At 43.4% G+C, this 27162-nt stretch overlaps 1 protein-coding gene across 1 annotated transcript in view; it reads left to right on the plus strand.

Moving 5' to 3' along the window:
- The window catches only part of LOC139383463 (metastasis-associated protein MTA1-like), a 79974-nt gene that overhangs the window by 42781 nt on the left and 10031 nt on the right, over nt 1–27162 (plus strand). The window contains exons 10-16 of the mRNA XM_071128009.1: nt 7603–7791; nt 18953–19086; nt 19307–19488; nt 19828–19979; nt 20208–20397; nt 21787–21876; nt 22087–22242. Of these exons, the coding sequence (XP_070984110.1) occupies nt 7603–7791; nt 18953–19086; nt 19307–19488; nt 19828–19979; nt 20208–20397; nt 21787–21876; nt 22087–22242 (1093 nt within the window). The remainder of the gene's footprint in view (nt 1–7602; nt 7792–18952; nt 19087–19306; nt 19489–19827; nt 19980–20207; nt 20398–21786; nt 21877–22086; nt 22243–27162) is intronic.

The following is a 27162-nucleotide window of genomic DNA, read 5'->3' on the forward strand; positions in this document are numbered from 1 at the left end:
GTCTTCCTTTCCTGTGGCGGTCCTCATGAGAGCCAGATTCATCATAGCGCTTGATGGTTTTTGCAACTGCACTTGAAGAAACGTTCAAAGCTCTTGAAATGTTCCAGATTGACTGACCTTCTTGCCATAATATTTTTTATTTTAATTTTACCTTTATTTAACCAGGCAAGTCAGTTAAGAACAAATTCTTTTTTTCAATGACGGCCTAGGAACAGTGGGTTAGCTGTCTGTTCAGGGGCAGAATGACAGATTTGTACCTTATCAGCTCGGGGGTTTGAACTTGCAACCTTCTGGTTACTAGTCCAACAATATGGACTTGGTCTTTTACCAAATAGGGCTATCTTCTGTATACCACCCCTACCTTGTCACAACACAACTGATTGGCTCAAACGCATTAAGAAGGAAAGAAATTCCACAAATGTACTTTTAACAAGGCACACCAGATAATTGAAATGCATTCCAGGTGTCTACCTCATGAAGCTGGTTGAGAGAATGCCAAGAGTGTGCAAAGCTGTCAACAAGGCAGGGTGGCAAAAAAATATATATATATAGCCCTTCTTACATCAGCTGATATCTCAAAGTGCTGTACAGAAACCCAGCCTAAAACCCCAAACAGCAAGCAATGCAGGTGTTGAAGCACGGTGGCTAGGAAAAACTCCCTAGAAAGGCCAAAACCTAGGAAGAAACCTAGAGAGGAACCAGGGTATGAGGGATGGCCAGTCCTCTCCTGGCTGTGCCGGGTGGAGATAATAACAGAACATGGCCAAGATGTTCAAATGTTCATAAATGACCAGCATGGTCAAATAATAATAATCACAGTAGTTCTCGAGGGTGCAGCAAGTCAGCACCTCAGGAGTAAATGTCAGTTGGCTTTTCATAGCCGATCATTAAGAGTATCTCTACCGCTCCTTCTGTCTCTAGAGAGTTGAAAACAGCAGGTCTGGGACAGGTAGCACGTCCGGTGAACAGGTCAGGGTTCCATAGCCGCAGGCAGAACAGTTGAAACTGGAGCAGCAGCACGGCCAGGTGGACTGGGGACAGCAAGGAGTCATCATGCCAGGTAGTCCTGAGGCATGGTCCTGAGAGAGAGAGAATTCTTAAGTTTACACAGGACACCGGATAAGACAGGAGAAGTACTCCAGATATAACAGACTGACCCTAGCCCCCCGACACATAAACTACTGCAGCATAAATACTGGAGCCTGAGACAGGAGAGGTCAGGAGACACTGTGGCCCTATCCGATGATACCCCTGGACAGGGCAAACAGGCAGGATATAACCCCACCCACTTTGCCAAAGCACAGCCCCCACACCACTAGAGAGATGTCATCAACCATCAACTTATCATCCTGAGACAAGGCCGAGTATAGCCCACAAAGATCTCCGCCACGGCACAACTCAAGGGGGGGCGCCAACCCAGACAGGAAGATCACGTCAGTGACTTTGCCCACTCAAGTGACGCACCCCTCCTAGGGACGGCATGGAAGAGCACCAGTAAGCCAGTGACTCAGCCCCTGTAATAGGGTTAGAGGCAGAGAATCCCAGTGGAGAGAGGGGATTCAGACAGCAAGGGCGGTTCATTGCTCCAGAGCCTTTCCCTTCACCTTCACACTCCTGTGCCAGACAACACTCAATCATATGACCTACTGAAGAGATGAGTCTTCAGTAAAGACTTAAAGGTTGAGACCGAGTCTGCGTCTCTCACATGGGTAGGCAGACCATTCCATCAAAATGGAGCTCTATAGGAGAAAGCCCTGCCTCCAGCCGTTTGCTGAGAAATTATTGGGACAATTAGGAGGCCTGCTTCTTCTGACCGTAACGTACATGTAGGTATGTATGGCAGGACCAAATCGGAAAGATAGGTAGGAGCAAGCCCATGTAATGCTTTTTAGGTTAGCAGTAAAACCTTGAAATCAGCCCTTGCCTTAACAGGAAGCCAGTGTAGGGAGGCTAGCACTGGAGTAATATGATACATTTTTTTGGTTCTAGTCAGGATTCTAGCAACCGTATTTAGCACTAACTGAAGTTTATTTAGTGCTTTATCCGGGTAGCCGGAAAGTAGAGCATTGCAGTAGTCTAACCTAGAAGTAACAAAAGTATGGATAAATTTTTATGCATCATTTTTGGACAGAAAGTTTCTGATTTTTGCAATGTCCAGAGTAGCGCCGAGGTCCTTCAGTTTTATTTGAGACGACTGTGCAACCCTCAAGATTAATTGTCAGATTCAACAGAAGATCTCTTTGTTTCTTGGGACCTAGAACAAGCATCTAGGTACTTTGGAGAATCTCAAATATAAAATATAGTTTTGATGTCTTCACTGTTATTCTACAATGTAAAAAATAGTAAAAATAAAGAAAAATCCTTGAATTTTTATGCAATTTTTTATTTCACCTTTATTTAACCAGGTAGGCTAGTTAAGAACAAGTTCTCATTTACAACTGCGACCTGGCCAAGATAAAGAAAAGCAGTTCGAAACATACAACAACACAGAGTTAGACATGGAATAAACAAACGTACAGTCAATAATACAGTAGAAAAAGTCTATATACAATGTGTGCAAATGAGGTAGGATAAGGGAGGAAAGGCAATAAATAGGCCATGGTGGCGAAGTAATTAAAATATAGCAAATTAAAACTGGAATGGTAGGTGTGCAGAAGATGAATGTGCAAGTAGAGATACTGGGATGCAAAGGAGCAAGATAAATAAATATAGTATGGGGATGAGGTAGTTGGATGGGCTATTTACAGATACAGTGAACTGTGAGCTGCTCTGACAGCTGGTGCTTAAAGCTAGTGAGGGTGATATGTGTCTCCAGCTTCAGTGATTTTTGCAGTTCGTTCCAGTCATTGGAAACAGAGAACTGGAAGGAAAGGTGGCCAAAGGAAGAATTGGCTTTGGGGGTGACCAGTGAGATATACCTTCTGGAGCGCGTGCTACGGGTGGGTGCTGCTATGGTGACCAGTGAGCTGAGATAAGGCGGGGCTTTACCTAGCAGAGACTTGTAGATGACCTGGAGCCAGTGGGTTTGGCGACGAGTATGAAGCGAGGTCCAGCCAACGAGAGCGTACAGGTCGCAGTGGTGGGTATATGGGGCTTTGGTGACAAAATGGATGGCACTGTGATAGACTGCATCCAATTTTTGAGTTGAGTGTTGGAGGCTATTTTGTAAATGACATCATCGAGGATCGGTAGGATGGTCAGTTTTACGAGGGTATGTTTGGCTGCATGAGTGAAGGAGGCTTTGTTGTGAAATACTTTTGGATTGGAGATGTTTAATGTTTTTTATTTTATTTTACCTTTATTTAACTAGGCAAGTCAGTTAAGAACAAATTCTTATTTTCAATGACGGCCTAGGAACAGTGGGTTGTCTAGGAACTGGCTTGTTCAGGGGCAGAACGACAGATTTTGTACCTTGTCAGCTCGGGGGTTTGAACTTGCAACCTTCCAGTTACTAGTCCAACGCTCTAACCACTAGGCTACCCTGCCGCCCCAATGTGAGTCTGGAAGGAGAGTTTACAGTCTAACCAGACACCTAGGTATTTGTAGTTGTCCACATATTCTAAGTCAGAACCGTCCAGAGTAGAGGTCGACCGATTATGATTTGGTGGTTCCTTTTAACATGAGTCTTCAATATTCCCAGGTAAGAAGTTTTAGGTTGTAGTTATTATAGGACTATTTCCCTCTATACTATTTGTATTTCATTAACCTTTGACTATTGGATGTTCTTATAGGCACTTTAGTATTGCCAGTGTAACAGTATAGCCTCCGTCCCTCTCCTCGCTCCTCCCTGGGCTCGAACCAGCAACACAACAACAACAGCCACCCCATCGAAGCAGCGTTACCCATGCAGAGCAAGGGGAACAACCACTCCAAGGCTCAGAGCGAGTGAAGTTTGAAATGCTATTAGCGCGCGCTAACTAGCCAGCCATTTCACTTCGGTCACACCAGCCTCATCTCGGGAGTTGATAGGTTTGAAGTCATAAACAGCGCAATGCTTGACGCACAACGAAGAGCTGCTGGCAAAACGCACAAAAGTGCTGTTTGAATGAATGTTTCCACGCCTGCTTCTGCCTACCACCGCTCAGTCAGATACTTAGAAACTTGTATGCTTGTATGCTCAGTCAGATTATATGCAACACAGGACACGCTAGATAATATCTAGTAATATCATCCACCATGTGTAGTTAACTAGTGATTATGATTGATTGTTTTTTGTAAGATAAGTTTAATGCTAGCTAGCAACTTACCTTGTCTTACTGCATTTGCGTAACAGGCAGTCTCCTTGTGGAGTGCAACGAGAGAGAGGCAGGTCGTTATTGCTTTGGACTAGTTAACTGTAAGGTTGCAAGATTGGGTCCCCCGAGCTGCCAAGGTGAAAATCTGTCTTTCTGCCCCTGAACGAGGCAGTTAACACACTGTTCCTGGGCCATCATTGAAAATAAGAATGTGTTCTTAACTGACTTGCTAGTTAAATAAAGATTAAATAAAGGTGTAAAAACATTTTTTTTTAATTGGCGCCCAAAAATACCGATTTCCGATTGTTATGAAAACTTGAAATCGGACCTAATTAATCGGCCATTCCGATTAATCGGTCGACCTCTAGTCCAGAGTAGTGATGCTGGGCGGGCAGGCAGGTGTGGGCAGCGATCGGTTAAAGAGCATGCATTTAGTTTTACTTGCATTTAAGAGCAGTTGGAGGCCACGGAAGGAGAGTTGTATGGCGTTGAAGCTCGCCTGGAGGTTAGTTAACACAGCGTCCAAAGAAGGGCCAGATGTATCCAGAATGGTCTTGTCTGCGTAGAGGTGGATCAGAGAATCACCATTAGCAAGAACGACATCATTGATATATACAGAGAAGAGAGTCTGCCCGAGAATTGAACCGTGTGGCACCCCCATAGAGACTGCCAGAGGACCGGACAACAGGCTCTCTGATTTGACACACTGAACTCTATCTGAGAAGTAGATGGTGAACCAGGTGAGGCAGTCATTTGAGAAATCAAGGGTGTTGAGTCTGCCGATACGAATGTGGTGATTGACAGAGTCGAAAGCCTTGGCCAGGTCGATGAATACGGCTGCACAGTAATGTCTCTTATTGATGGCGGTTATGATATCATTTAGGACCTTGAGCGTGGCTGAGGTGCACCCATGACCAGATCTGAAACTAGATTGCATAGTGGAGAAGGTACGGTGGGATTCGAAATGGTCGGTAATGAGTAGGTGTCCAAACTTTTGACTGGTACTGTACATGAAAAGCACATGCGCAGAGCACACGTACATATACATGAAAACAACATGCGCACAGCACACATGCATATACAGTGCCTTGCAAAAGTATTCGGCCCCCTTGAACTTTGCGACCTTTTGCCACATTTCAGGCTTCAAACATAAAGATATAAAACTGTATTTTTTTGTGAAGAATCAACAACAAGTGGGACACAATCATGAAGTGGAACCACATTTATTGGATATGTCAAACTTTTTTAACAAATCAAAAACTGAAAAATTGGGCGTGCAAAATTATTCAGCCCCTTTACTTTCAGTGCAGCAAACTCTCTCCAGATGTTCAGTGAGGATCTCTGAAAGATCCAATGCTGACCTAAATGACTAATGATGATAAATACAATCCACCTGTGTGTAATCAAGTCTCCGTATAAATGCACCTGCACTGTGATAGTCTCAGAGGTCCGTTAAAAGCGCAGAGAGCATCATGAAGAACAAGGAACACACCAGGCAGGTCCGAGATACTGTTGTGAAGAAGTTTAAAGCCGGATTTGGATACAAAAAGATTTCCCAAGCTTTAAACATCCCAAGGAGCACTGTGCAAGCGATAATATTGAAATGGAAGGAGTATCAGACCACTGCAAATCTACCAAGACCTGGCCGTCCCTCTAAACTTTCAGCTCATACAAGGATAAGACTGATCAGAGATGCAGCCAAGAGGCCCATGATCACTCTGGATGAACTGCAGAGATCTACAGCTGAGGTGGGAGACTCTGTCCATAGGACAACAATCAGTCGTATATTGCACAAATCTGGCCTTTATGGAAGAGTGGCAAGAAGAAAGCCATTTCTTAAAGATATCCATAAAAAGTGTTGTTTAAAGTTTGCCACAAGCCACCTGGGAGACACACCAAACATGTGGAAGAAGGTGCTCTGGTCAGATGAAACCAAAATTGAACTTTTTGGCAACAATGCAAAACGTTATGTTTGGCGTAAAAGCAACACAGCTCATCACCGTGAACACACCATCCCCACTGTCAAACATGGTGGTGGCAGCATCATGGTTTGGGCCTGCTTTTCTTCAGCAGGGACAGGGAAGATGGTTAAAATTGATGGGAAGATGGATGGAGCCCAATACAGGACCATTCTGGAAGAAAACCTGATGGAGTCTGCAAAAGACCTGAGACTGGGACAGAGATTTGTCTTCCAACAAGACAATGATCCAAAACATAAAGCAAAATCTACAATGGAATGGTTCAAAAATAAACATATCCAGGTGTTAGAATGGCCAAGTCAAAGTCCAGACCTGAATCCAATCAAGAATCTGTGGAAAGAACTGAAAACTGCTGTTCACAAATGCTCTCCATCCAACCTCACTGAGCTCGAGCTGTTTTGCAAGGAGGAATGGGAAAAAATGTCAGTCTCTCGATGTGCAAAACTGATAGAGACATACCCCAAGCGACTTACAGCTGTAATCGCAGCAAAAGGTGGCGCTACAAAGTATTAACTTAAGGGGGCTGAATAATTTTGCACGCCCAATTTTTCAGTTTTTGATTTGTTAAAAAAAGTTTGAAATATCCAATAAATGTCGTTCCACTTCATGATTGTGTCCCACTTGTTGTTGATTCTTCACAAAAAAATACAGTTTTATATCTTTATGTTTGAAGCCTGAAATGTGGCAAAAGGTCGCAAAGTTCAAGGGGGCCGAATACTTTCGCAAGGCACTGTACATGAAAACAACATGCACACATACATATACATGAAAACAACATGCGCACAGCACACATACATATACATGAAAACAACATGCACACAGCACACATACATATACATGAAAACAACATGCGCACAGCACACATACATATACATGAAAACAACATGCGCACAGCACACATACATATACATGAAAACAACATGCGCACAGCACACATACATATACATGAAAACAACATGCACACAGCACACATACATATACATGAAAACAACATGCGCACAGCACACATACATATACATGAAAACAACATGCGCACAGCACACAAATCAACTCTTACACTCATGAATAGAGAGACCCTCACACTGACTAAGACAAGTGTCAAGATAATAGCACATCCATAATAGACTATGCAGCACCATTAACCTTGGTGGCTTTGACAGACAGAAAAATAGGGACCTTTTGCTTGGTTTGTTTGTTACAAGGGTGTGTTTTGTTGGCTGGGTATAGGTGAAATCCAGGGGCATACATGTTCATTAGGGCACACAGTAAACCCCACGGAAGTGTTTCTTATTGGACAAATACAGATGGTACCACCCTGTTTCTTCGTGTTTTCTGCTTACTGAACACAACACAATACCCCCCCCCCCCCCCTCCCATCTTCTCCCTAGTTCCATGCCATGGACACCTTGGATAAGACGGGTTATGACATGACGCGGGCCATCGCTGCCCTGGTTCCCCAGGGAGGACCTATTCTCTGCCGGGACGAGATGGAGGAGTGGAGCGCCTCAGAGGCCAACCTGTTTGAAGAGGCCCTGGAGAAATACGGAAAAGACTTCACAGACATACAACAGGACTTTGTGAGTACAGACAGACATGTTTCAGACAGACAGACAGGTACGGTTCTGCTGCCTTGGCTTGGACTACCCTCCACAAGGAAACTCTGATGTGTATATCACCAAATCGTCAGGGGAATTGTTGGGCTACAGCTTGCCAGCCTGGTCCACCACTAGGGACCAATCAGATTGCATTATTTATTTCTAGAACTACTCTCACAAATGTAAAGGAAACGATGCTTAGACTGAGAGGAACTGTTAAAGGCTCATAATAATGTAACTTTTGGTGAGACTCAACTCAGAGATGATCAGGAAGGCATCTATTGAGAGCAGAAAAGATAATACTGCATGTCTACTCCAGCCATATATATATACATAGTGTATGGCTATATTTCTCTCAGCCATAGATATAAATAGTGTATGGCTATATTTCTCTCAGCCATAGATATAAATAGTGTATGGCTATATTTCTCTCAGCCATAGATATAAATAGTGTATGGCTATATTTCTCTCAGCCATAGATATAAATAGTGTATGGCTATATTTCTCTCAGCCATAGATACAGTTGAAGTCGGAAGTTTACATACACCTTAGCCAAATACATTTAAACTCAGTTTTTCACAATTCCTGACATTTAATCCTAGTAAACATTCCCTGTTTTAGGTCTGTTAAGATCACTACTTTATTTTAAGAATGTGAAATGTCAGAATAATAGTAGAGAATAATTTATTTCAGCTTTTATTTCTGTCACCACATTCCCAGTGGGTCAGAAGTTTACACCAGCATCATGAGGAATGGGCCAAAATTCCCCCAACTTATTGTGAGAAGCTTGTGGAAGGTTACCCGAACTGTTTGACCCAAGTTAAACCATTTAAAGGCAATGTTACCAAATACTAATTGAGTGTATGTAAACAACCTGAGTCAGGTTGTAGGACTCCTTGCTTGCACACGCTTTTTCAGTTCTGCCCACACATTTCCTACGGGATTGAGGTCAGGGCTTTGTGATGGTCACTCCAATACCTTGACTTTGTTGTCCTTAAGCCATTTTGCCACAACTTTGAAAGTATGTTTGGGGTTATTGTCCATTTGGAAGACCCATTTGTGACCAAGCTTTAACTTCCTGACTGATGTCTTGAGATGTTGCTTCAATATATCCACATAATTGTTCTTCCCTCATGATGCCATCTATTTTGTGAAGTGCACCAGTCCCTCCTGTAGCAAAGCACCCCCACAACATGATGCTGCCACCCCCGTGCTTCACGGTTGGGATGGTGTTCTTCAGCTTGCAAGCATCCCCCTTTTTCCTCCAAACATAACAATGGTCATTATTATTTCTCCAAAAAGTATGATCTTTGTCCCCATGTGCAGTTGCAAACTGTAGACTGGCTTTTTTATGGCGGTTTTGGAGCAGTGGCTTCTTTCTTACTGAGCGGCCTTTCAGGTTATGTCGATATAGGACAAATTTTACTGTGGATATAGATACTTTTGCACCTGTTTCCTCCAGCATCTTCACAAGGTATTTTGCTGCTGTTCTGGGATTTGCACTTTTCGCACCAAAGTACATCCATCTCTAGGAGACAGAACGCGTCTCCTTCCTGAGCAGTATGACGGCTGTGTGGTCCCATGGTGTTTATACTTGCGTACTATTGTTTGTACAGATGAACGTGGTACCTTCAGGCGTTTGGAAATTGCTCCCAAGGATGAACCAGACTTGTGGAGGTCTACAACAAAAAAAATCTGATTTTCTTTTGATTTTCCAATGAGGCACTGAGTTTGAAGGTAGGCCTTGAAATACATCCACAGGTGCACATCCAATTGACACAAACGATGTCAGTTAGCATATCAGAATCATTATAAGTGAAATAATCTGTCTGTAAACAGTTGTTGGAAAAATTACTTGTGTCACGCACAAAGTAGATGTCCAAACCGACTTGGCAAAAATATAGTTTGTTAACAAGAAATTTGTGGAGTGGTTGAAAAACAAGTTTTAAAGACTCCAACCTAAGTGTATGTAGACTTCAACTGTACAGTCGTGGCCAAAAGTTTTGAGAATGACACAAATATTAATTTTCACAAAGTTTGCTGCTTCAGTGTCTTCAGATATTTTTGTCAGATGTTACTATTGAATACTGAAGTATAATTACAAGCATTTCATAAGTGTCAAAGGCTTTTATTGACAAGTACATGAAATTGATGCAAAGAGTCAATATTTGCAGTGCTGACCCTTCTTTTTCAAGACCTCTGCAATACGCCCTGGCATGCGGTCAATTAAATTCTGGGCCATATCCTGACTGATGGCAGCCCATTCTTGCATAATCAATGCTTGGAGTTTGTCAGAATTTGTGGGTTTTTGTTTGTCCACCTGCCTCTTGAGGATTGACCACAAGTTCTCAATGGGATTAAGGTCTGGGGAGTTTCTGGCCATGGACCCAAAATATCTATGTTTTGTTCCCAGAGGCACTTAGTTATGACTTTTGTGCTCCATCATGCTGGAAAAGGCATTGTTCTTCAGCAAACTGTTCCTGGATAGTTGGGAGAAGTTGCTCTCGGAGGATGTGTTGGTACCATTCTTTATTCATGGCTGTGTTCTTAGGCAAAATTGTGAGTGAGCCCACTCCCTTGGCTGAGATACAACCCCACACGTGAATGGTCTCAGGATGCTTTACTGTTGGCATGACACAGGACTGTTGGTCGCGCTTTTTCCGGATGCCCCAAACAATCGGAAATGGGATTCATCAGAGAAAATTACTTTACTCTAGTCCTCAGCAGTCCAATCCCTGTACCTTTTGCAGAATTTCAGTTTGTCCCCAATGTTTTTCCTGGAGAGAAGTGGCTTCTTTGCTGCCCTTCTTGACACCAGGCCATCCTCCAAAAGTCTTCGCCTCACTGTGCGTGCAGATGCACTCACACCTGCCTGCTGCCATTCCTGAGCAAGCTCTGCACTTGTGGTGCCCCGATCCCGCAGCTGAATCAACTTTAGGAGACGGTCCTGGCGCTTGCTGTACTTTCTTGGGCGCCCTGAAGCCTTCTTCACAACAATTGAACCGCTCTCATTGTAGTTCTTGATGATCTGATAAATGGTTGATTTCGGTGCAATCTTACTGGCAGCAATATCCTTGCCTGTGAAGCCCTTTTTGTGCAAAGCAATGATGACGGCACATGTTTCCTTGCAGGTAACCATGGCTGACAGAGGAAGAACAATGATTCCAAGCACCATCCTCCTTTTGAAGCTTCCAGTCTGTTATTCGAACTCAATCAGCATGACAGAGTGATCTCCAGCCTTGTCCTCGTCAACACTCACACCTGTGTTAACGAGAGAATCACTGACATGATGTCAGCTGGTCTTTTTGTGGCAGGGCTGAAATGCAGTGGAAATGTTTTTGGGGGATTCAGTTCATTTGCATGGCAAAGAGGGACTTTGCAATTAATTGCAATTCATCTGACCACTCTTCATAACATTCTGGAGTATATGCAAATTGCCATCATACAAACTGAGGGAGCAGACCTTGTGAAAATTTATATTTGTGTCATTCTCAAATTTTTTGGCCACGACTGTAGAAACTGTATGGCTATATCTCTCTCTGCCATATAAATATATACTGTATGGTGATATTTCTCTCAACAATAGGTATAGATAGTTTGTGTATATCTCTCTCAGCCGTAGATATAGATAGTGTATGGCTAAATCTCTTTCAGCCATATAGATAGATACGGTATGGCTATATAGTGCATTCAGAAAGTATTCAAACCGCTTGACTTTTTCTAAATTTTGTTACGTTACAGCCTTATTCTAAAATGGATTAAAACTTCTTATGGCTGCAATCCCATTAACGGGATCGATATGACAACAGCCAGTGAAAGTGCAGGCGCCAAATTCAAAACAACAGAAATCTCATAATTAAAATTCCTCAAACATACATGTATTTTATACCGTTTTAAAGGTAATCTTGTTGTTAATCCCGCCACAGTGTCCGATTTCAAATAGGCTTTACAGCGAAAGCACCACAAACTATTATGTTAGGTGACCACCAACTCACAGAAAAACACAGCCATTTTTCCAGTCAAAGAGAGGAGTCACAAAAAGCACAAATAGAGATAAAATGAATCACTAACCTTTGATGATCTTCATCAGATGACACTCATAGGACTTCATGTTACACAATACATGTATGTTTTGTTTGATAAAGTTCATATTTATATAAAAAAATCTGAGTTTACATTGGCGCGTTACGTTCACTAGTTCCAAAAACATCCAGTGATTTTGCATAGCCACATCAATTCAACAGAAATACTCATCATAAATGTAGATGAAAATACACATGGAATTATAGATATACCTCTCCTTAATGCAACCTCCGTGTCAGATTTAAAAAAAACTTTACGGAAAAAGCAAACCATGCAATAATCTGAGATGGCGCTCAGAAAAAGAAATATCCGCCATGTTGGATTCAACAGAAATCAGAAATAACATTATAAATATTCTCTTACCTTTAATGATCTTCATCAGAATGCACTCCCAGGAATCCTAGTTCCACAATAAATGCTTGATTTGTTCGATAATGTCCATTATTTATTTCCAAGTAGCTACTTTTGTTAGGATTTAGGTATACAAATCCAAACGCTCATGCAGGTCCAGCATAACGTCGGACAAAAACTTCAAAAAGTTATATTACAGGTCTTAGAAACATTTCAATCTAAGTATAGAATCAATCTTTAGGATGTTTTTATCATAAATCTTCAATAACATTCCAACCGGAGAATTCCTTTGTCTGTGGAGAAGCCATGGAACACAGGTCGCTATCATGTGAATTGCGTGTGACCAGCCCTTGGCTCTCTGCCAGACACCTGGCTCATTCAGCTCCCATTCAGCCCCACAACACAGTAGAAGCCTCATTCAAGTTTCTAAAGACGGTAGACATCATCCATATTCCACTGTGAATTCAATAATGGCTGGGTTGAAAATCGACCAACCTCAGATTTCTCACTTCCTGTTTGGAATTATTCTCAGGTTTTTGCCTGCCATATGAGTTCTGTTATACTCACAGACATCATTCAAACAGTTTTAGAAGCTTCGTAGTGTTTTATATCCAATATGCATATATTAGCAACTGGGACTGAGGAGCAGGCCGTTTACTCTGGGCACCTCTGCGTACCTTTCATCCAAGCTACTCAATACTGCCCCTACAGCCATAAAAAGTTACATTTAAAAAATACTCATACCTTATTTACATAAGTACATACATTTACATACAGTGCCTTGCGAAAGTATTCGCCCCCCTTGAACTTTGCGACCTTTTGCCACATTTCAGGCTTCAAACATAAAGAAATAAAACTGTATTTTTTTGTGAAGAATCAACAACAAGTGGGACACAATCATGAAGTGGAACGACATTTATTGGATATTTCAAACTTTTTTAACAAATCAAAAACTGAAAAATTGGGCGTGCAAAATTATTCAGCCCCTTTACTTTCAGTGCAGCAAACTCTCTCCAGAAGTTCAGTGAGGATCTCTGAATGATCCAATGTTGACCTAAATGACTAATGATGATAAATACAATCCACCTGTGTGTAATCAAGTCTCCGTATAAATGCACCTGCACTGTGATAGTCTCAGAGGTCTGTTAAAAGCGCAGAGAGCATCATGAAGAACAAGGAACACACCAGGCAGGTCCGAGATACTGTTGTGAAGAAGTTTAAAGCCGGATTTGGATACAAAAAGATTTCCCAAGCTTTAAACATCCCAAGGAGCACTGTGCAAGCGATAATATTGAAATGGAAGGAGTATCAGACCACTGCAAATCTACTAAGACCTGGCTGTCCCTCTAAACTTTCAGCTCATACAAGGAGAAGACTGATCAGAGATGCAGCCAAGAGGCCCATGATCACTCTGGATGAACTGCAGAGATCTACAGCTGAGGTGGGAGACTCTGTCCATAGGACAACAATCAGTCGTATATTGCACACATCTGGCCTTTATGGAAGAGTGGCAAGAAGAAAGCCATTTCTTAAAGATATCCATAAAAAGTGTCGTTTAAAGTTTGCCACAAGCCACCTGGGAGACACACCAAACATGTGGAAGAAGAACCAAAATTGAACTTTTTGGCAACAATGCAAAACCTTATGTTTGGCGTAAAAGCAACACAGCTGAACACACCATCCCCACTGTCAAACATGGTGGTGGCAGCATCATGGTTTGGGCCTGCTTTTCTTCAGCAGGGACAGGGAAGATGGTTAAAATTGATGGGAAGATGGATGGAGCCAAATACAGGACCATTCTGGAAGAAAACCTGATGGAGTCTGCAAAAGACCTGAGACTGGGACGGAGATTTGTCTTCCAGCAAGACAATGATCCAAAACATAAAGCAACATCTACAATGGAATGGTTCAAAAATAAACATATCCAGGTGTTAGAATGGCCAAGTCAAAGTCCAGACCTGAATCCAATCGAGAATCTGTGGAAAGAACTGAAAACTGCTGTTCACAAATGCTCTCCATCCAACCTCACTGAGCTCAAGCTGTTTTGCAAGGAGGAATGGGAAAAAATGTCAGTCTCTCGATGTGCAAAACTGATAGAGACATACCCCAAGTGACTTACAACTGTAATCGCAGCAAAAGGTGGCGCTACAAAGTATTAACTTAAGGGGGCTGAATAATTTTGCACGCACAATTTTTCAGTTTTTGATTTGTTAAAAAAGTTTGAAATATCCAATAAATGTCGTTCCACTTCATGATTGTGTCCCACTTGTTGTTGATTCTTCACAAAAAAATACAGTTTTATATCTTTATGTTTGAAGCCTGAAATGTGGCAAAAGGTCGCAAAGTTCAAGGGGGCCGAATACTTTCGCAAGGCACTGTAAGTATTCAGACCCTTTGCTATGAGACTCAAAATTAAGCTCAGGTGCATCCTGTGTCCATTGATCATCCTTGATGTTTCTACAACTTGATTGGAGTCCATCTGTGGTAAATTCAACTGATTGGACATGATTTGGAAAGGCACACACCTGTCTAGATAAGGTTCCACAGTTGACAGTGCATGTCAGAGCAAAAACCAAGAAGGAATTGTCCGTAGAGCTCCGAGACATGATTGTGTCGAGGCACAGATCTGGGGAAGGGTACCAAAACATTTCTGCAGCATTGAAGGTCCAAGAACACAGTGGTACCATCCCTACGGTGAAGCATGGTGGTGGCAGTATCATGCTGTGGGGATGTTTTTCAGTGGCAGGGACTGGCAGACTTGTCAGGATCGAAAGATGAACTGAGAAACGTACAGAGAGATCCTTGATGAAAACCTTCAGAGTGCTCAGGAACTCAGACTGGGGCGAAGGTTCACCTTCGAAAAGGACAGCAACACTAAGCACACAGCCAAGACAATGCAGGAGTGGCTTCAGGACAAGTCTCAATGTCCTTGAGTGGCCCAGAAAGAGCCCGGACTTGAAACTCCCCAAATACTGGTGTGCCAAGCTTATAGAGTCATACCGAAGAAGACTTGAATGAGTAAGTGTCCACACTTTTGACTGGTACTGTACACTGAATGAGCTAAAATCTCATATTGCTCTTTCACAGTCAGCTGTACTGTACAGTAGGCTAATAGTAAGCCTACTATTGAAACAGATAAATGAGGCTGTCAACTGAGTCAGAAATTCAGAAGTTTCTGGTTTAAATTTATTTTCCAGGTTTTTGCTCGCATTCACACTTTTTAAAAAAATAGTAAAAACACTAAATGTAAGTCCATAACAATGCTAAACCACTTTAGGAGACCACTTTTGAGGTCTGGGAAGATCTGGGAAGATTTTTGAGTGTAGTTGCCCTTTAAATCAAGTCCACAGGCACCTAGCACTGTATGATTAGTGGTGTTTCTGTAGCACATGAGATGGAGTTTGTAAAACAAATGGGCACTGGATTGATACAAGTAATCTTGATATCGTTCTGCCAGAAGACCGGTAGATCTATCGTTAGTGTCGCTATATTTTTCCTGTTCCTTAATTGTTTGAAACCTGAACGTTTTACCTTGCTTCAAAATAGCCTATAGCCAATTTCCCACCATAGAAATGTGGAGGCAATTATTTTATAAAGACTTCCTCATATGTGTTCTCCTGTTCTATTGGTTTTCTTTCAACTTTCTTTCATTGTCTAGCAGCCAAAGGCATTATCCTAGTTATATCAGCAGCCCATGAGTGTTGTTGCATCTTTAGATCTCCCCTCTTTCTGCATTTCTAACGGATAAAATTCCATCTCTGTCTAAGAAACCGCTGTGCGGTGAGCATTTTCTAACATTTGCACGTAGGCCTACCACAGTTTGCACATTGCTGCCCATAAAATGTCAAGAAATAATAGTTGATCAACTTGTTAAGCAATCTGATCTGGTCCATCAGCCTTGTTAACCTCAACTACACTACTTTGATACGCATCATGGGGATTAAAAAGTGAGTACTATATCTCTCTCAGCCATAGAGATAGATACTGTAAGGCCATATCTCTTTCAGCCATAGAGATAGATACTGTAAGGCTATATCTCTCTCAGCCATAGAGATAGATACTGTAAGGCTATATCTCTCTCAGCCATAGAGATAGATACTGTAAGGCTATATCTCTCTCAGCCATAGAGATAGATACTGTAAGGCTATATCTCTCTCAGCCGTAGAGATAGATACTGTAAGGCCATATCTCTCTCAGCCGTAGAGATAGATACTGTAAGGCCATATCTCTCTCAGCCATAGAGATAGATACTGTAAGGCCATATCTCTCTCAGCCGTAGAGATAGATACTGTAAGGCCATATCTCTCTCAGCCATAGAGATAGATACTGTAAGGCTATATCTCTCTCAGCCATAGAGATAGATACTGTAAGGCTATATCTCTCTCAGCCATAGAGATAGATACTGTAAGGCTATATCTCTCTCAGCCATAGAGATAGATACTGTAAGGCTATATCTCTCTCAGCCATAGAGATAGATACTGTAAGGCTATATCTCTCTCAGCCATAGAGATAGATACTGTAAGGCCATATCTCTCTCAGCCATAGAAATAGATACTGTAAGGCCATATCTCTCTCAGCCATAGAGATAGATACTGTAAGGCTATATCTCTCTCAGCCATAGAGATAGATACTGTAAGGCTATATCTCTCTCAGCCATAGAGATAGATACTGTAAGGCCATATCTCTCTCAGCCATAGAGATAGATACTGTAAGGCCATATCTCTCTCAGCCATAGAGATAGATACTGGAAGGCTATATCTCTCTCAGCCTTAGAGATAGATACTGTATGGTCATATCTCTCTTAGCCATATAGATAGATACTGTATGGTTATATCTCTCTCAGCAATAGAGATAGATACTGTATGGTTATATCTCTCAGCCATAGAGATGCACTATATATACAAATGTACGTGGACACCCATTCAAATTAGTGGATTCGGCTATTTCAGACACAGCCGTTGCTAGCAGGTGTATAAAATCAAGCACACAGCCATGCAATCTCCATAGAAAAACATTGGCAGTAGAATGGCCTTACAGAAGAGCTCAGTGACTTTCAACGTGGCACCGTCATAGGGTGCCACATTTTCAAGTCAGTTCGGAAAATTTCAGCCCCGCTTGAGCTGCCCTGGTCAACTGTAAGTGCTGTTATTGTGAAGTGAAAACGTCTAGGATCAACAACGGCTCAGTTGCGAAGTGGTAGGCCACACAAGCTCACAGAATGGGGCCACCGAGTTCTGAAGTGCGTAGTGTGTAAAAAACATTATCTCCTCTGTTGCAACACTCACTGCCGAGTTCCTCTGGAAGCAACGTCAGCACAAGAACTGTTCGTCAGGAGCTTCATGAAATGGGTTTCCATGGCTGAGCAGCCGCACACAAGCCTAAGATGACCATGAGCAATGCCAAGCGTCGTCTGGAGTGGTGTAAAGCTCGCTGCTATTGGACTCTGGAACAGTTAAAATGCGTTCTCTGGAGTGATGAATCGCGCTTCACCATTTTGCAGTCCGACGGATCAATCTGGGTTTGGCGAATGCCAGGAGAACGCTACCTGCCCAAATGCATAGTGCCAACTGTAAAGTTTGGTGGATGAATAATAGTCTGGTTTTTTTTCATGGTTCAGACTAGGCCCCTTCGTTTCAGTGAAGGGAAATCTTAACGCTACAGCATACAATGACATTCTAGACAATTCTGTGCTTCGAACTTTGTGGCAAAAGTTTGGGAAGGCCCTTTCCTGTTTCAGCATGACAATGCCCCTGTGCACAAAGCGAGATCCACACAGAAATGGTTGGTCGAGATCAGTGTGGAAGGACTTTCTTCAACCCCATCGAACACCTTTGGGATGAATTGGAGCGCCGACTGTGAACCAGGCCTAATCGCCCAACATCTGTGCCCGACCTCACTAATGTTCTTGTGGCTGATGGAAGCAAGTCCCTGCAGCAATGTTCCAACAACTAGTGGAAAACCTTCCCAGAAGAGTGGAGGCTGTTATTGCAGCGAAGGGGGAGCAACTCCGTATTAATGCCCATGATTTAGGATTACATGTTTTATTTAAATAGGCAAGTCAGTTAAGAACAAATGACGGCCTACCCTGGCCAAATCCGGACAACGCTGGGCCAATTGTGCGCCGCCCTATGGGATTCCCTATCACGGCCGGATGTGATGCAACCTGGATTCGAAAACCAGGGATTGCAGTGACGCCTCCTGCACTGACATGCAGTGCCTTAGACCGCTGCGCCACTCAGGAATGAGATGTTTGACGAGCAGGTGTCCACATACTTTTGGTCATGTAGTGTATCTCTCAGCCATAGAGATAGATACAACTGGCTGAGCAATATATAGCCATACAGTATCTATGCTGCTGTTACCCTGAGGGGAAGGAATACATTAGGATTCTGCTGTCTTTACACTGTGTACACTGACCTGGTGGTCAGTTACAGTCAGTGTAGTTCTCTGTTCTACTCAAGCCCACAGCCACAGCAAACCACGTGCTGCCATTAGGGGTGGGGCCTGCCAGCTCTGGTATTCTGACAATTCAGTTACCTCTTTGAAACTTTTTAAAGAGAGCGGTCTTAATTCAACTATAAAATATCACTTTACAAAGATTGTATTGAATAGAAAAAATGTAGAGAAAATACAAAAGGTGGTGCCTTTTTAAAGCATGATGACGAAGATGTTATGCTGAGAACGTTGTCTCTCTTGTTTTCCCCTGCAGCTGCCCTGGAAGTCCCTGACCAGTATCATAGAGTATTACTACATGTGGAAGACCACAGACAGATACGTACAGCAGAAACGGTTAAAAGCAGCAGAGGCAGAGAGCAAGTTGAAGCAAGTCTACATCCCCAACTAGTGAGTATCTACAGACTGAGACAGCAGGTCCTAATGAGCTCCTCCCAAACCCCTAACGTTAACTCTTATGAAGTCTGCAGGTCGGAAGACTCTGTATGGGCATAAGCCATGTAGTGGTGGAGCTTCCACCATATTGCTTATACTTTACAGGGGGCAAAATGGGACTGGCTGCAGAATTTTGCATTTCTGAGACTCTGATACTCTGCCCACTTCCTCATAGCAACAAACCCAACCCCAACCAGCTGAGTGCTAACAGTGTGAAGCCTGGCATTGTGGGAGGCCTAGTGAACGGCTCCGGGGCTGCAGCTGGAGCCACAGTCGGAGCTGGAGGTGTCCCGGGGGTGCTACCAGTGCCCCCAGGACAGACCCCAGGACTGGGCCGCGCTTGTGAGAGCTGCTACAGTGAGTACCACTCCCCTCCACCCACACTCATTGTTTTTGCTTCATTTAGACCGCGTGGAAATGAGTGATTCATTCCATACTGTAGTAAGGCTCCAAGCCATTGCCTCTATGGCTCTCCTTTAACAATGGAGTGAGTTAGAGAGAGTGCGTGAGAGCGAGTGAGTGAGCTCAATGTAATCTAGTCAGAGCTATTTTAGTGTTAATTAATTCAGTCTTAAATGATTAAAGAATGTCACTAACTCTGTGTGTGTGTGTGTGCACGTGTCTCTGCGTATGTGTCTGTCTGTGTGTGTGTGTGTGTCTGTCCCCATGTGTCTCTGTCTCACTCTGTGTGTGTAGCCATCAGCTCGTATCAGTGGTACTCGTGGGGTCCCCCCAACATGCAGTGTCGTCTGTGTGCCTCCTGCTGGACCTACTGGAAGAAGTATGGAGGACTGAAGATGCCAACAAGACTGGAAGGAGAGAGGCCTGGACCTAACCGCAACAACATGGTAAACAACACAAACTGAGATCATGATTAGGATGAGAAGGTTTTCCCAAGTAATGTAAACTGAGCAGGAGAAACTCCTGGCCCTCCTTAATGTCAACCTACAACTCTTTGTCTTGGACTTCTCTTGTCTGATTGTTGTCCATTCTCTAACTCTCTCTTCTTCCTCGTCCTCTCCCTCTCACTCTGTCTCTCTGGCTTCTCTCTCCCACCCCTCTCCCCTCCCATCCAGTCTCCCCACGGTGTTCCAATGCGTCACAGCGGGAGCCCCAAGTTTGCTGTAAAGACGAAACAGGCCTTCTACCTGATGACAACTCAGGTGACGCGCGCCGCCCGACGCGTCTGTCAGGACATCATCAGACCACGCTCCCTCGCCAGGCACCCCTACCTCCCCCTCAACACAGCCCAAATCAAACAGGAATGTGAGTAACATACCACACCTCTACCTCCACCCCTATCCTCTACTCCTATCCTCCGCTCCTCCACTCCTATCCTCCGCTCCTCCACTCCTATCCTCCACTCCTATCCTCCGCTCTTCCACCCCTATCCTCCACCCCTATCCTCCACTCCTATCCTCCACTCCTCTACCCATATCCTCCACTCCTATCCTCCACTCCTATCCTCCGCTCCTCTACCCATATCCTCCACTCCTATCCTCCGCTCCTCCACCCATATCCTCCACTCCTATCCTCCGCTCCTCCACTCCTATCCTCCACTCCTCTACCCATATCCTCTGCTCCTCCACCCATATCCTCCGCTCCTCTACCCCTATCCTCCGCTCCTCCACCCATATCCTCCACCCCTATCCTCCGCTCCTCCACCCATATCCTCCGCTTCTCTACCCATATCCTCCGCTCCTCTACCCCTATCCTCTGCTCCTCCACACCTATCCTCCGCTCCTCCACCCATATCCTCCACTCCTATCCTCCACTCCTCTACCCATATCCTCCGCTCCTCTACCCATATCCTCCGCTCCTCTACCCCTATCCTCTGCTCCTCCACTCCTATCCTCCGCTCCTCCACTCCTATCCTCCACTCCTATCCTCCGCTCCTCCACTCCTATCCTCCGCTCCTCTACCCATATCCTCCGCTCCTCTACCCATATCCTCCGCTCCTCTACCCATATCCTCTGCTCCTCCACTCCTATCCTCTGCTCCTCCACTCCTATCCTCCGCTCCTCCATTCCTATCCTCCGCTCCTATCCTCTACTCCTATCCTCCGCTCTTCCACCCCTATCCTCCACCCCTATCCTCCACTCCTATCCTCCACTCCTATCCTCCGCTCCTCCACTCCTATCCTCCGCTCCTCCACCCCTATCCTCCACCCCTATCCTCTGCTCCTCCAGCCCTATCTTCCGCTCCTCTACCCCTATCCTCTGCTCCTCCACTCCTATCCTCCGCTCCTCCACTCCTATCCTCCACTCCTATCCTCCGCTCCTCCACTCCTATCCTCCGCTCCTCTACCCCTATCCTCCGCTCCTCTACCCCTATCCTCCGTTCCTCCACCCCACTCCTCCACCCCTGTTGTAGAATCCTCCACCCCTATCCTCCACAAAAAAAATCCACCTTTACCTTCCCCCTCCACTCCTACCTCCCCCTCAACACAGGTCAAATCAAGGCCTATTGAGAGTACTGAGTAGACCTGGGTCCTGTTCATTAAGGCACCACACAAAGGAGACTGAGTAAAACAGGGAGAGACTGTAATTGTCCAATAAGAAATGCCATTTTCCTTTTCTGTTATATATATATATATTTTTTAAAGGTCTTATGTAACAGCTACACATACTAACCATGTGCTGTGGTGTTTTCCAGGTGCACTGCGGTTGCCAGACGAGCCCAAAAAGCCATTGCCGCTGAAGCCGGTTGACAGGAAGCCTCTGGAGTCAGTGGTCCGATATCTTGGTGGGAATCTCATTCTCACCCATCTATAGAGAAGTCTCTAATTTTCAGTCTGCTAAATGGCATATATTAAATATAATAGTCTGTTTTAGCCAGTGTTGATTTGAAATTCATAACTTTGCTGATTAAACTCAAACATCTCTCTCTCTCCTTCCTCTTTCTCCCTCCCTCCCTTCCTCTCTCTCTCTCCCCCCTCCCTCTCTCCATGCCCAGAGGCCCACCCGTGCCCACCCAAACCTGACCTCCCGCGCGGCCAGACCGTAACCACGGGCAGCCTGACACCCATCAAGTCGACGCCTAACATCCTCAACAACGGATCACCCACCATCCTGGGAAAACGCACCTACGAGCAGCACAACGGCATGGACGGTGAGAGACCGAGGAGAGGGTCAGAGGTAGAGAGGGGCTGGAGGAGGATGACGTAGATGGAAGACAGTGTGGTCATGCTAAGGCTGTTGCGATGACCATATTACCGCCACACCGGCGGTCACGAGTCATGAAGGCAGTCAAATTCCACGTGACCGTTTAATCACGGTAACTAGGCTTCTCCAAGCTCTGATGCTGCTGCTGGTCATTAGTAGCCTACCAAACTTGATAACTGTCTGGTACTCAGCACTCTATTGTCCCTCTAATCATTCTGACATCAATGCAAAAAAAATTGAAAATCTAATCACACACTTCATGAGAGCTCATGTTGCGCCACATTTCTATAGGCTATACAATTGTGGCAGAAAACAGAGTGATGGCCTCTATTAAAAAGAGGAGGATCCTATCAGCTTTCTATAGGTTAGGCCTACTATATTTATTTCTCAACTTTCCTGTGTGTTAGCACATTGCTTCTCTTTACAACAGGAGTATAGCCTACCTGGCTGGCATGAAAATAAACCACAGGGAAAAACCTCCTCCATTGGCTATTTATGTTCATAGTTGACATGTATTTTTCCAGCTGTCCCTGTTTCGATACAGGTACGTGATTATGGTCAATTCTAAATCATAACAAATGTCACACATAGTATATGTAAAGACAAGATTACCCTATCACTTGTGAATGATGCCCAGCATAAGAAACAATACCTTTTTTTGTGTGACTTTTTGTAATCATAGTCTCACACCTCATGTAGCGTAACCCATAGGCCTATATGTTTTAATAAGGTTTGTATCCCAACTAAAGTGGCCAAATAACTTCTTATAATGAAGCACATTAATACTCTTTACAAGGGGTGTAGAGCCTAACTGGCAGACTGTATGCAGCGTGAGAGTTTCAAGTTTGGGGAAGATCATTTTCACCATAAAATGCACCTTAATAATAAAGAATTACATGGATAATTGCACGTGCGGTCACTTTTGATAATGGTGTTTTCGGGCTAATGGAACATTTGTACATGTGTGCATTGCTGCGCTTATAATGTGAAGAAATAGCCTAATAGTTTATCAACATTTTAAGCTAAAGGTTATGATCTGTTTGCGTCAGCCACATTGCGTAAAAAAGATTTTGTTGATGCTAGTGGTTGTAGTAATTTGAGATCTATCGCATCCCACAACTGTCCCAGACTGTTTGGAATATTTATTTCAATTCAATTAAAATTTAAGAGGCTTTATTAAATTGCGTTATTTCTCGCATAGCATAGGTCAAATTCTGTACTATGGTGATAGTAGATTGACATAGGCTAGTTCTTTTGCTGTTTGTTAGGCCTACTCATCTTGTTGGCTGACGAAAAGTAAATGTGGACAGCTCATCCAATATCTTCAATATGCACCTCGGAATTGGATAAGGACATGCACAGTTGCGTCCCCGATGTGTCTGTCTTGTAGCCTGTGTGAAAGACCTGATCACGTGACGGAGAGCCATGAGAGACGCTTCGGATTGCGCATCACACTCAGGGAGAAGGGCACACCGCTGCCCCCCCCCCCCCCCGGTCCGCAAAAGGCATGGATTTTTAGGGTGCATTGCTGCCACAAAGGGGATGCCGCCGGGAAATTCAAGGCATTATCAAGTGCTTGTCAAATTATGAATGAGAGACTGATGAAGTGTGTACAGTCTGCGCAAAAAATACAAAGCAGAGCTCGTGCCTTTCAAGCAACTAATCATCATTAGTCTCATCATGCAGTCTTACAATGTATTAAAAATCAAAACATATGTGACCCGATTCAGGAAACTAGGCATTTGTCGCAAGTCACGACTTAAAAGGAGAGCCGTTTGAATGTGAAAAATATTTTTTTATCAAAATGCATTTTTTTTTGTTGCAGAAATGCCTTCTTGAACATGTGCCTTGATAACAAACTGGTATGCCATCTGTAAATATGAATACAATTGTTAAATTACGAGCCTTGTTGATTAAGCCACAGAAAAAGTCAGCAACCTTCCCACTAGCTATGATTGGCTGAGATAATGAGTGGGCTGGACATCCCGAAAGCGGAGTTCAGATTGGTCTGCCATAGAAGCTCGTCAGTCTGTGTTGGTAATCCTGTCGAATGCAGCTTTATGTTAAATGTATTGTGTGGTGGTGCTGCATAAGTGTGGCTGTCCACTTTCTGGAGGATCAAGTTTTGAAATCAGTGGAATTAGAGTATGATAGCTAAAGAGATGGAGGAAACACCTCCAGATTTCATCTTCATTAAGGGCAATCGTGGCATGGCATTCCTGACAGGGAGACCCGTCCATGCACAATGATGTATACATGTAAGATAGTCTAGCGTTAGCTAGCTAACGTTACTTTTCAGATATTACACGTTTTGTAATTTTGACAGAAAGTTGTTTCAAGCTAACATTAGCTGGCTGTCTTCCGAGCTGATGTTATTATTCGTTTCCCAGAGCCATTTGCTGTTCTAGTTAGAGCCTAATGTTAGCTAGCTAACATTGAACATGGTTGGTTAGATCCCAGCACTGTGGCATTGTTGGCACTGTTCATTGTTGTCTGACTAGCCAACGTTGGTTGGCTGGCTCGTTAGCTAACGTTAAGTGACGTGTGTACAACACCCCTTGAATATGGCCGGTGTCAACTTCTGCAAAAAAGCGTAATGAAATTGTTGACAGCAGAGCTGGTTAGGCTGTTTTCATATTATCCAGAGGTAAACAAATCATCGGCCAGAGCGTCAAGTGTGCACTTAGAGAGAGAAACAAAATGGGTGGGGCTAAAGGTTAGGGTGAGGGTGTGAACGATGCTGAATGGGTGTAGATGGCTCTTTAGCAGAACATTCAAAGGCGATTTTCTCAAAAGTGAGTTTACAAGTTGATCAACTTTCAAATCAGAATTACTTTCCCATTGTTCTTCAAATACTGTGTATTATATACCATTTTGTAGCTCTGAGTCTCTACTTTTATATAATGTAAAAATCACAATTTCAAATTTTGCTACATAAGCCCAAATCCAGGTGGTGAGTTACATATAGCTCAACGTTTGTAGGACAATTAAAGTTACATTAATAACTCTAAATTAAGCATATAGGAGTACTTATTAGAGGTCGACCCATTAATCGGAATGGACGATTAATTAGGGCCGATTTCAAATTTTCATAACAATCGGAAATCGGTATTTTTAAACACCGATTTGGCCGATTTAAACTAGGCAAGTCAGTTAAGAACACATTCTTATTTTCAATGACGGCCTAGGAACAGTGGGTTAATGACCTAAGGCTCGTATTTCTGTGTGTTATTATGTTAGAATTAAGTCTATGATTTGATAGAGCAGTCTGACTGAGCGATGGTAGGCACCAGCAGGCTCGTAAGCATTCATTCAAACAGCACTTTCATGCTTCAAGCATTGCGCTGTTTATGACTTCAAGCCTATCAACTCCCGAGATTAGGCTGGTGTAACCAATGTGAAATGACTAGCTAGTTAGCGGGGTGCGCGATAATAGTGTTTCAAACGTCACTCACTCTGAGACTTGGAGTTGTTGTTCCCCTTGCTCTGCATGGGTAACGCTGCTTCGAGCGTGGCTGTTGTCGTTGTGTTCCTGGTTCGAGCCCAGGTAGGAGCGAGAAGAGGGACGGAAGCTATACTGTTACACTGGCAATACTAAAGTGCCTATAAGAACATAGTCAAAGGTATATGAAATACAAATGGTATAGAGAGAAATAGTCCTATAATTCCTATAACTACAACCTAAAACGTCTTACCTGGGAATATTGAAGACTCATGTTAAAAGGAACCACCAGCTTTCATATGTTCTCATGTTCTGAGCAAGGAACTTAAACGTTAGCTTTCTTACATGGCACATATTGCACTTTTACTTTCTTCTCCAATGCTTTGTTTTTGCATTATTTAAACCAAGTTTAACATGTTTCATTATTTATTTGAGGCTAAATTGATTTTATTGATGTATTATATTAAGTTAAAATAAGTGTTCATTCAGTATTGTTGTAATTGTCATTATTACAAATACATTAATAAAATTGTCCGATTAATCGGAATAGGCTTTTTTTGGTCGTCCAATAATCGGTATCGGCGTTGAAAAATCATAATTGGTCGACCTCTAATACTTATTTCTTTGTTAACCGCTCAACACAGAATAGCCCTCAGATCGTTTGTAGAAGATATTTACATTTATTCAGCTTTGCTCAATTGAATTCTTCATACACTGAAATAATATAAAATAATGCCATGGCTAACGTTGGCTGGCTGGCTCGTTAGCTAACGTGTACAACACCCATTGAATATGGCCAGTGTCAGTAAACTGCTAAATGAACTAGTGTGTCCCACAGCCATTTGACATAGCCACATCAGGACCTAACATAAGGACAACTCAGAGTATGCTATTCTGTTCTTCTGAAATAGACTACATTTTCTTCATATCATGTTTCTTTAGACCTGTCTAAAATAAATAATGGATTCATTGTGAAGGTGTAGGCTATATTACATGGATTTATTAAGACTTTTTAAAATGACTTGTAGGCTGTGTGTGGAAACCAGGAGATGGTAAATGTGTTTATGCTAATTAACTGTCAATTACCGTGAGACCGACAGTTATTTGCTTGACAATCACTGGCTGACAAAATGTTGTGACCGCCACAGCCTTAGTTCTTGGCTAACCCTAACCCTCCTGTGGTTTTAATTTGCTCCCCAACATCTTGTATCTTTTGTATTTGTCTCCCTCTACTTTTTTGCTGCCTCTCTTTTCCCACCCATCCAACCCCCCTTTTCTCCACCCCCCTCCTTTCTCCACCACCACCCCTTTCTCTACCCCTCCCCCACCTCAACCTTTCTCTACCCCTCCACCACCTTAACCTTTCTCTACCCCTCCACCACCTCAACCTTTCTCCACCCCTCCCCCACCTCTACCTTTCTCCAC

Source organism: Oncorhynchus clarkii, chromosome 25 (assembly GCF_045791955.1).
Source record: "Oncorhynchus clarkii lewisi isolate Uvic-CL-2024 chromosome 25, UVic_Ocla_1.0, whole genome shotgun sequence".
Lineage (NCBI taxonomy): Eukaryota > Metazoa > Chordata > Actinopteri > Salmoniformes > Salmonidae > Oncorhynchus > Oncorhynchus clarkii.